Here is a 10702-nt window from a genome sequence, read left to right on the forward strand (position 1 = left end):
TGAGAGGTTTGTACCACAGACCTTGTAGGATGAATCTGGTTCTGGGTGTCGACAGAGATGCTGAGAAACCAGTCCCCACCCTGAAGCTGGATGACTACAGTATAGCATTCAGAGAAGAACTAGACATCCTTCCTCGGGAGCAGGTGTGTGTGTGTGTGTGTGTGTGTGTGTGTGTGTGTGTGTACACCAGAGCTAATCATCTCTCTGTGCTCTTGCTGAAATCACCTCTCATTACTAGTTGCTAAGGACAGGGACATTGCAGTCACCACTGGCCAATGACTCACACCTTTAACCCTGAGCCTTGGGGAGATGAGGAATAAGCCGGCTGGCTGCTCGGAGATGTCCTGCCTGTAATCCCTAGAATATCCCATACCCTCTTCAAATGCATCAAGCCTCGGACCAAGGAAATAGTTACTAACTCAGTTGTGTTTGCCTGAGCTCCGCTGAACACATCACAATGAGTTCTTCACTAGAGATCTTTGCGTTATTTATTGAATAAAAAAAAATGTTACCTCAGATAGGACAACTCCTAAGCTCAACGGTTGTTGATTGTGCTTTTTTCACTGTCCTTTCATCCCCAGCAGACATGGGGCAGCATGAGGCCTGAGAACCAGAGCAGCGTGTCCCACTTCCTCCTGCGGGGGCTCCCCATCAAGCCCGCGCAGCAGGGTGTGTTCTTCGTCCTGTTCCTGGGCATGTACCTGACCACGGTGCTGGGGAACCTGCTCCTCATCCTGCTCATCAGGCTGGACGCTCGCCTGCACACGCCCATGTACTTTTTCCTCAGCCACTTGGCCTTCTCTGACATCTGCTTCTCATCTGTCACCGTCCCAAAGATGCTCATAAACATGCTGACTCAGGACCAATCCATCCCCTATGCAGGGTGCGTAACACAGATGTATTTTTTCATAGTTTTCACTGGTTTGGACAATTTCTTTCTCACCTCAATGGCATATGATCGATATGTTGCCATCTGTCACCCCCTACACTACATGACCATCATGAGAGAGGGACTGTGTATCTTACTAGTAACCGGGTCCTGGCTCCTTTCCTGTGCCAATGCCCTGTCCCACACCCTTCTCCTGGACCAGCTGTCCTTTTGTGATGACAACACCATCTCCCATTTCTTCTGTGACCTTGGTGCCCTTCTCAAGTTGTCCTGCTCTGACACCTCCGTCAATGAGCTGCTCATTTTCACAGTAGGAGTGGCTGGCATTACTCTCCCACTGATATACATCTTGATCTCTTATGGCCGCATTGGGGCCACCATCCTGAAGGTTCCATCTACCAAGGGTATCTGCAAAGCCTTGTCCACCTGTGGCTCCCACCTCACTGTGGTGTCTCTGTACTATGGGACAATTATTTGGCTCTATTTTTTACCTTCATCCAACATCTCCAGTGACAGCAACATAATTGCTACTGTGATGTACACAGTGGTCACTCCTATGCTGAACCCTTTCATTTATAGCCTGAGGAACAGAGACATGAAGGGGGCGCTGGAGAAACTTATCAACAAGGCAACAGTTGCTTCAATGACATTTGCTCATCTTTATGACAGATGCGTTTACCACCAGATGCTAACCTCTTAATTTTTAGGCCAGCATGGAATAAGTGTTCAGTAATATTTGATTACTTGAATTACATTCTGTTACTATTATTCTTTCTTCTCCTTGCATTTGTTTAGTATAAATTATGAATTCTGAAATATTGTTCATTACAGCTCTTGTCTATCTGATTAAGAAACTACAGAGTTAGTACAATTGTGTCTCTCTTTTTTTTCCTGGGAATTGATTAGTTCTTTTCAAAAACAGGTTTACTGGGGTAAAGTTGACATAGATAGACTATATATTTATAGTCTAAAGAGTACAACATGATGTTTTGATATGTGTACGTGGCGAAATGATCACCAAAATCAAGCTAGTTAATAATACATCCGTCACCTCCACATAGATACCATTTTATTTTACCGTACACGTGGTGAGAGGACTTCACTTAAGATTCACCCCTTAGGAAATATCAGTACACAGTACAGTAGTTTTAACTACAGTCATCATGCTGTACTTTAGATCTCAAGAACGTATTCACCTGGCATAACTGAAACTTTGTACATTCTGCTAAGTGAAATAAGTCAGACTCATAAAGACAACTACTGCACGATCTCACTTACATGTGATCTCACTTATAAGTCAAATTCATAGAAGCAGACCATAGAATGGTTGTTGCCAGGGGCCGAGGGGAGGGGAAATTAAGGTGACACTAGGAATTCATTAGTGTTTATAAATTGTTGGAAGATATTGGCATAGAAAGGTTGCAGAATTGGAAATTGTAAAGTATCTGTTTTCGTTTTCTCACCTGCCATTTAGTGCTCTTCTCATAGTTTCTGCTGGTGGTGATGGTGGTGGATCAGGTAGGAAACTCTATAGTGCCCTTTATTGCTCCTGAATATTACCCCGTTTTCAGTCAGTTGATCTACATATACACTCAAGGCTTTTCCTGAGTTTGAGGGAAACTGATCACTCTTAAAGACTATCATAACCTTCATTAGCAGTTCATCTTCAGACCAATCATCTCTGAAGCTTTCTGACGGATGTGTGAGTTTTAGTCAAGACACAGGCTCAATCCAGATACAGAAAGAGAAAGACAAAGAAAGCATCCATAGTGGAGACTTTCATTGCCCCCACTGAATGTTGTGACTTTCTCATTCAATCTTTTCTTTATCTGTCTTCCTGAAAATCATTTCTTCTCATGTTCGTTACCCCAAGTAATATGATGAGCCCTAGTAATCTAACTTCTTTGTCATCCAGTGATGGGCCACATAAATCTCTTTTTTCAGGCTGTACTTAGTTAAGGAGAAACAGAATCACAAATACTTGAGACTTGGCACCACGTAGCTGTCAGGAGTATTTGTGAAAGCTGGATCCCAATTGCAAGCTTTATCTGCCGGAGTGTGTGGCCTCAGGCAATTAACTTCCCAAAACCTCAATTTCTTCTTCTGTGTATCTATATTTTCAGTTTACACAGAAGAAGAAATTGAGGTTTTGCTTTGAAATAAATGAAATGCTAAATTTGGCTTAGCATACAACTGACCAAGAAAATAAATACTAGTTTTCCTTACCTTTGCATGCCGGGTGAATTGTGGAGCAGAACTTGCACAGATACACCTGAGTTATGGTGACTATGGGAGACTGGCATGCAGATGATAACCCCATTCAAAGAAAAGCAGCTGTCCTAGGATCCAGCAACACATCTTCACTGGCTTAAACTAGAACCAAATGACTATGAAGCAATGGATGAGTGAGTTAGTAGGTGGGCAGATTACAAACAGACAGATGAGAGGAGTAGCTTATTTCTACTTGTTTAATGTTCATTCAGATTGGACCCTGACCTAGAGCTCATGAGGCTGCCTATGAGAACCCGTGCTTTCATTGTGGAAGGACAAAGATTGCCCCCACTTCCACTCTGCTCGATGAAGCTTCAGACCTGGAGTCACTTTGCAGGCTCAGTCTCAACCTGGAGCCAGAACAAAACCGAATAGGGCTGGACCCTTTCTTTCTGGTCTAGACAAAGCCTGCCTTGGTTGGCCTACACACCCATGAGCACCTGGCTCAGTTTCTCTGCACTGAAGTTCCGTTGTGTGGATCCCTGAGCACCTGCCTGGCCCTGTCTGGGCCATCCTCGAAAAAGGCAGCGCTGTCATTCATATTTTTAGCCATGAATTAGTGACATTGCTCTGAGCGGAGTTTTCTCAAGAAATATCAAGTCCATCTGCCTGTTGGGAAGTGTTTCATCACCACCTAACCTGCTAGATTGAATTTACCTGGTTGTAGACCGTGGAAAACAAAATGGTAGGTGCCATATTGATATGCATATGCATATAAAACTTCTGGAAATCCATTTGGAAGTATGTACTTTATTAGGGGTATTTCCCCTCAGTCATGACAAGACTGGCTCATGACCTTCCCCAATGAAGCATCTCTCTGGGTTAGGACAAAGTTTGCTATATATAGTTTACAAATATTTTTGGAAGCTACTAAGCATTGACACTTCAATTGACCAGTTTGTATCCTTCTCGATGTTAAAGGTAACAATGCTTTATAAATATGTATACACACACACATATACATAAATATATATATTTATATGTAGTTATGGTATGTTTAGTGCAGCATAATTAATAGTCAATAGAACTGTAGTAATTATATACGATGTCAGAGAGGTAGTAACTTGGGGGATGGGCATTATCACTTTGTGAGGGGTATAAATGTCTATTACATTTTTCAGCTGAAACTGAAAAAACAAAAGAAAACAAAACACAATAAAGAAATGTAACAACAGACAGACCTTTCTCAGGGGAGACGAATCATAACATTACAGAATCATGAGCTTCAGTATTTATATTTTAGTTCTGGATTTTATATATATGTATATGTTTTTCTATATATTATACATATTATGTATATGTTCATAAATTACATATAAGTAAATTATATATATTATATATACATATATCAAGTTTCAACTCTGATGTTAATTTTACGAGTGAAAAATGATCGTATTTTGTGACAGATGGAAAGTGGATGACAGGAAATACTAAAGAGTTAGAATCACTTAGATTTTGAAGGAAAAAGAAAAAAAAAACCTGCAAGTGTTCTATTGATTAGTGTCTTAGAATCCAAAAGGTTTTATTGAGGAAGAAGCTATAAATGAAATCAGGAAGGAACTCAAGCATACATAAATTTTAATTTTTGTCATTAAGGATAGAAAAGTTCGAATTATCCCACAAAACCAGTAAGACTTTCCTTATATTTTAGATTCTGTTGTTGAATAGCCATTTAAAAAGTCACCTAATCTCTGTCAGACATCAGTGTGCCTCGCCTTGGTCAGACAGAGCTGGATAAAACTTGTCATCCATGCAACAGGAGGCAACATTCTAGTAGTTTAAAGACAGGTAAACTGAAAAGTATGTATGAGTAGTAAAAAGTGATCTAATATGCTACTAATAATAATCACTAGCTTATGCATGAATACTGCATACTAGGCACTATATTAAGAGATTTACCCATGGCATTGTACACCAGAGGCTGGACATTAATGAATGCCAACTATAATTTTATGTGTATAATGTGATGGCTCGGTGTGAGGTCGGGGTGGTGGATGGGGGGAGGGGGGTTCACGGTGTGAGGGATGTAAAAATAAAATAAAATAAAATAAGACTATTAAAAAAAAAGAGAGATTTACCTGTATCGTCTCTTTTCATCCTCATAATAATCCTATGAAGCATATACTGTTGTTATCTGTATTTGTTAGTTGAGGAAACTGAGGCTTGTAGACAATGACATAATTATAATAAATGGTAGTAGCACCATGGAGGATTTGTTAATACTTAAAGCTGCCTGGATATCAGCAAAAGCTTTACAGGGGAAATGGTTCTTCAGCGGGTTATCTCTTATTTCAGGAGATTTTGGAAAACACTCATATTTTGGGATTATAATCTCAGGCTTTAACACACATCAGAATCTAAAGAATTAGCTATATTTTTTCAGTACACTCTCTTTTGCAGACTAAATGGGCTTTCTTTTCATCTTTCTGTATCTATTGACATCAAAGAATCCAAACTACTTGTCACTTAAGTAACAGGAAATGTATGACTCTGCCCATGGTATAAAATGTCACAACTGCTCTGAAGATGAAGGTCCTGGAGGAGACCAAGACTGGCCAGCTGTCCCCACCCCCACCTTTGCCGACAACTTGTGGTTGATATGTCTTCACCCCCATACACAATCATTAGGAAAACATGCTTCATGCTGGCCTCCATTGTAAATACAACCAAATTATAGTGGATACTTTCTGAACATGTAATAGCTTTCCTACAAATGCCACTCTAGTATCAGTACTGATTATCCTTCATGGACATCTGTCTTGCCTCGTGAAGAATGAAGCAAAGCTTCTGAAACTTTAGTATGCACAGCATTTCCCAAAGAACTTATGAAAACACAGATTCCTGGAGTCTACCACCATGGATTCCGATTAATTAATTCTGTGATGGGCCCCCAAAATCTGCATGAACAATGCTGCCACGTGATGCTGGTGCTGCAGAACTGTGAACTGTGCTTTGAAGAACCTGGTGTAATAAATTTAATCATGGAGGTCGTGGGAGGCACATTTATAACACCTTACATGAATTCTGCGAGAGGGGAGAGTGAAGCAAGATAATGCTTAAATTACTTTAGTAATAAAGAAATCTGTGGTTCATGATGATATTTTCAGATTAATTCTGGCTGCAGTAAATTCCTTTTTTCAATCTCTAATACCAGAGGTTCTTCTCTGACTTTCTTTTCTCTTTCATAAATAACGTACGTATCTCAGATACTACATATCATGCTTTGTATCATCAACCGAGACTACATAGTTCAATGAAAATGAAGCCACAGCTTTGAAAGAATTACATCCTTTGTCCATTGGTGGCTTCTTGTTTCCATCCAGCCTGATGGGATTTTAGTGGATTTTGTAATTTTGCTAATGTCACTCAAAAACATATTTTCCTATTTTCCTATTTTCCATATTTCCTAACTAACAATTGTTTCACACAAGATGCACAATAAAAAGTAAATTTGTTATAAATCACTGGTTGATATCAGAGTATCTGTACATCCACAAAGGGACACTTGAGTTCCTGACAGGACATTAAACGATTTTGTTACATGATGTCACTCTTGTCTAAAAGTCCTCATTTGAGTTGCCATGTACTTGACAGAGCCCGGAAGACAGCCTTTGTCTTGAATCAAATCCATATTATTGTTATTATGGTCATCATGTTTCTACTCCATCTTTTCATCTTTTTTTGCATCTGCCTCATGGTAAGTGCAATATGTTTGTCCAACTTTATAAATATAAAACTAATTAGTACATAACCAGCAGGTAGAGTGACAATCAGGCTGTGACAGTGCCCTAAGCCTATCTCTTTCAGGTGTGAAGACTGAAATCAAAACACTTGAAGGAGTTTGCTCTTTGACGTAGCTGTCATATATTACTATACCTAAGTTCCTTTATGACTCATTTATTTCATTTCACAGGTTTTGACTGAGGCTACCAGTAAATGAAAACAACCTGGCTTTGTGGCCTCGCTTTCCACAATTTCCACTTGGACTTCTACTCTTCATGTGTCTTCAAAGTTAGGTTCTTGTCTTTTTAAAGGAGGAAGACACTGGCACTCAGATACTAAGACAATGGAGTCCATTACAATTGACGCTTTTGAAGTAAACAGAATAGTCAGAGATATAGAGGGAAAAGTGATAGTTGTGAGAAGGGAGAGGGCTGGGGGTAAGGGAGAAGGGGAAGGGATCAGACAGCATAAATGGTAACTACAATATTGCCAAGGGGAAATGAAAGACAGTTTGGGAAATAAAATCAATAATGTTGTAAAGATTTTGTAAGGTGTCAGGTGGGCACTTGTCTTTTTAGGGAGACCACGTCATGGATGGTTTAGATGCTTGACCACTGCACTGTACACCTGAAGCTGAAGTTGAATAATATTGTATGTCAACTATGATTTAATATGTATATAGTCACAGGATATGGAGTATAGCATAGAGAATAGAGTCAATGGAATTGTACTATATATATGTACACAATGTCAGAGGGGCAATAGATTGGGGGAAGGAGTGTATTACTTTGCGATGGGCGAAATGTCTAACTGTTGCATTGTTTTGTACACCTGAAACTAATAAAAAAAATGATGCTTTTGGACATATTGAAGGTGACTTGACCTGATAACTGATAGAAGGATCAAGGCATAGTACAATCTTTAATAAAATTTCAAAGTGAATCTCTGTGTCAAATCAATAAGAGATTGACTAAAACTTTTAGCAGATCAAAATATTGAGATCGTATGTATTCTACATATTGATATGCATAGAAATAGGAATGCAAATATTTTTATAATAAATTATTATAGCAATTGAAGGCTATAAAATACTACATAAAATAAATCCCATTAATGTAAACATAAATTTTTATGAATAAAAAACGATTTTAGAAGGAGAAAAATAACTGAGGGAAGGGTGAAGTACTTTGACTTTATCCTTTGTTTTCACGTCTTCATTATTTGGATTTCCATCACGAAGCAGAATTAATTTTATAAGCACAAAACCAGAAAGGAATATCCCTAGGGAGAAAAACCACTTTTCACATCTCAAGCTATGACCCATTGGGGGAAACTGAAATCTGGTAGGGAAGGGCCAGTAGGACATCTTTCCGCATCTCCTTTGGGATGCACTCCTAGGGTATCCACCCTAATGTTCTTCCAAAGGACAGTGTTTCTTCAGAGTGACCCCTCGGAACCATCTGCCTCGGAGATAACCAGTCCCAGGTCTCATGAAAGAGCATCTCTGGTGATAGAGCTGCGATCTGCATGTTTAACAAGCTCCCCAGGTGATTCTGCTGAACTCTAAAGTGGAGGGATCACTGCCCTAGGGCATCTGTCTTGGAGGGAGTGAGAAGTACACTGAGCAATTACCACATGTTTAATGCACGTCTCTAACCTAGAGTTTGGTGCCCTGTTCCCTTGGGTCCTTTCCCTAGAAGTGGAGTGGAGTCTTCACTTCTCCATTTCTGAGATGAGAAGAGTAACCTCCAGGCTCTTGGATTTTCACTGATGTCAGTGAGAGGATAGGACCACAGAAGTTGTCGGCTAACTCTGGTATCCGGGTGTTTACAGAGAAGCTGGGAAACCAGTCCCCTCTCCCCGAGGCTTGATGATTTCAGCATATTGTTCAGAGCAGCACTAGACATCCTTCCTCGGGAACAGGTGTGTGTGTGTGTGTGTGTGTGTGTGTGTGTGTGTGTGTTTATGTGTCTGTACACCAGAGCTCATCACCTCTCTGTGCTCTTGCTGAAGTCACCTGTCATTACTAGTTGCTAAGGACAGGGACACTGCAATCACCATTCGCCAATGACCCTCACACCTTAACCCCGAGCCTAGGGGAGATGAGGAATAAGCCGGCTGGGTGCTCAGTGATGTCCTGCCTGTAATCCCTAGAATATCCCATACTCTCATCAAATGCATCAAGCCTCGGGCCAAGGAAATATTTACTAACTCACTTGCATTTGCCTGAGCTCCGCTGAACACAACACACTGAGTTCCTCACTAGAGATCTTTGATTATTTATTGAATGGAAACAATGTTACCTCAGATAGGACATCTCCTTTGTTCAATGGTTGTTGATTGTGCTTTTTTCACTGTCCTTTCATCCCCAGCAGACACAGGGCAGCATGAGGCCTGAGAACCAGAGCAGCGTGTCCCACTTCCTCCTGCGGGGGCTCCCCATCAGGCCCGAGCAGCAGGGTGTGTTCTTTGTCCTGTTCCTGGGCATATACCTGACCACGGTGCTGGGGAACCTGCTCCTCATCCTGCTCATCAGGCTGGACGCTCGCCTGCACACGCCCATGTACTTCTTCCTCAGCCACTTGGCCTTCTCTGACATCTGCTTCTCATCTGTCACCGTCCCTAAGATGCTCGTGAACATACTGACTCAGGACCAATCCATCCCCTATGCAGGGTGTGTAACACAGATGTATTTTTTCATAGTTTTTACTGGTTTGGACAATTTCCTTCTCACCTCAATGGCATATGATCGGTACGTTGCCATCTGTCACCCCCTCCACTACATGACCATCATGGGAGAGGGACTGTGTATCTTACTAGTAACCGGGTCCTGGCTCCTCTCCTGTGCCAATGCCCTGTCCCACACCCTTCTCCTGGACCAGCTGTCCTTTTGTGATGACAACACCATCTGCCATTTCTTCTGTGACCTTGGTGTCCTGGTCAAGTTGTCCTGCTCTGACACCTCCCTCAACGAGCTGTTCATTTTCACAGCAGGACTGGCAGTTATTACTCTCCCACTAATATGCATCTTGATGTCTTATGTCTGCATTGGGGCCACCATCCTGAAGGTTCCATCTACCAAGGGCATCTGCAAAGCCTTGTCCACCTGTGGCTCCCACCTCACTGTGGTGTCTCTGTACTATGGGACAATTATTTGGCTCTATCTTTTCCCCTCTTCCAACACCTCCAGTGACAACAACATAATTGCTTCTGTGATGTACACAGTGGTCACTCCAATGCTGAACCCTTTCATTTATAGCCTGAGGAACAGAGACATGAACGGGGCCCTGGAGAAACTTATCAACAGAGCAACAGTCTAGTCATAATGACGTTCGCTCATCTTTATGACAGACGTGTTTACCACCAGACGCTAGCCCCTTAATTTGAGCCCAGCATGGAATAAGTGCTTAGTGATATTTGATCACTTGAATTATATTCTGTAACAATCATTCTCTCTTCTCCTTGCAATTGTTATTATAAATCACGAAATATGTTCTGATATTATTGATTATTGCTTTTGTCTATAGATTAAGGAACTAAATAGTAGAATTGATGTCTGTCCTTATTTTCACGGAATTGATTAGTTCTTTTGAAAAACAGGTTTATTGGAGTAAAACTGACACGTAAACACTGTATATATATAAAGTTTAAAACTTGATGTTTTTATATGTATACATGGTGAATTGATCACCACAATCTAATTAATAATAAATCCATCATTTCCACTAGTGACCATTTTATTTGACTTGACTTTGTGTGTGTGTGTGTGTGTGTGTGTGTGTGTGATGAGAAGACTTTAATTAAGATCTTCCCTCTTAG

General features: G+C 40.8%; 2 protein-coding genes across 2 annotated transcripts; both read left to right on the plus strand.

Moving 5' to 3' along the window:
- Positions 1-596: 596 nt before the first annotated feature.
- LOC308505063 (olfactory receptor 1J4-like) lies at positions 597-1589 on the plus strand (the record flags this gene model as incomplete). Its single annotated transcript, XM_081066715.1, has 1 exon — positions 597-1589. One exon carries the CDS (start codon positions 597-599, stop codon positions 1587-1589), a length of 993 nt encoding a protein of 330 aa, XP_080922841.1.
- A 7681-nt stretch (positions 1590-9270) lies between these two features.
- On the plus strand, positions 9271-10203 carry LOC308505329 (olfactory receptor 1J4-like; the record flags this gene model as incomplete). The annotated part of the gene is made up of 1 exon (XM_081067358.1): positions 9271-10203. One exon carries the CDS (start codon positions 9271-9273, stop codon positions 10201-10203), a length of 933 nt encoding a protein of 310 aa, XP_080923484.1.
- Positions 10204-10702: the final 499 nt, after the last annotated feature.

Source organism: Rhinolophus hipposideros (assembly GCF_964194185.1).
Source record: "Rhinolophus hipposideros genome assembly, chromosome: 11".
NCBI lineage: Eukaryota > Metazoa > Chordata > Mammalia > Chiroptera > Rhinolophidae > Rhinolophus > Rhinolophus hipposideros.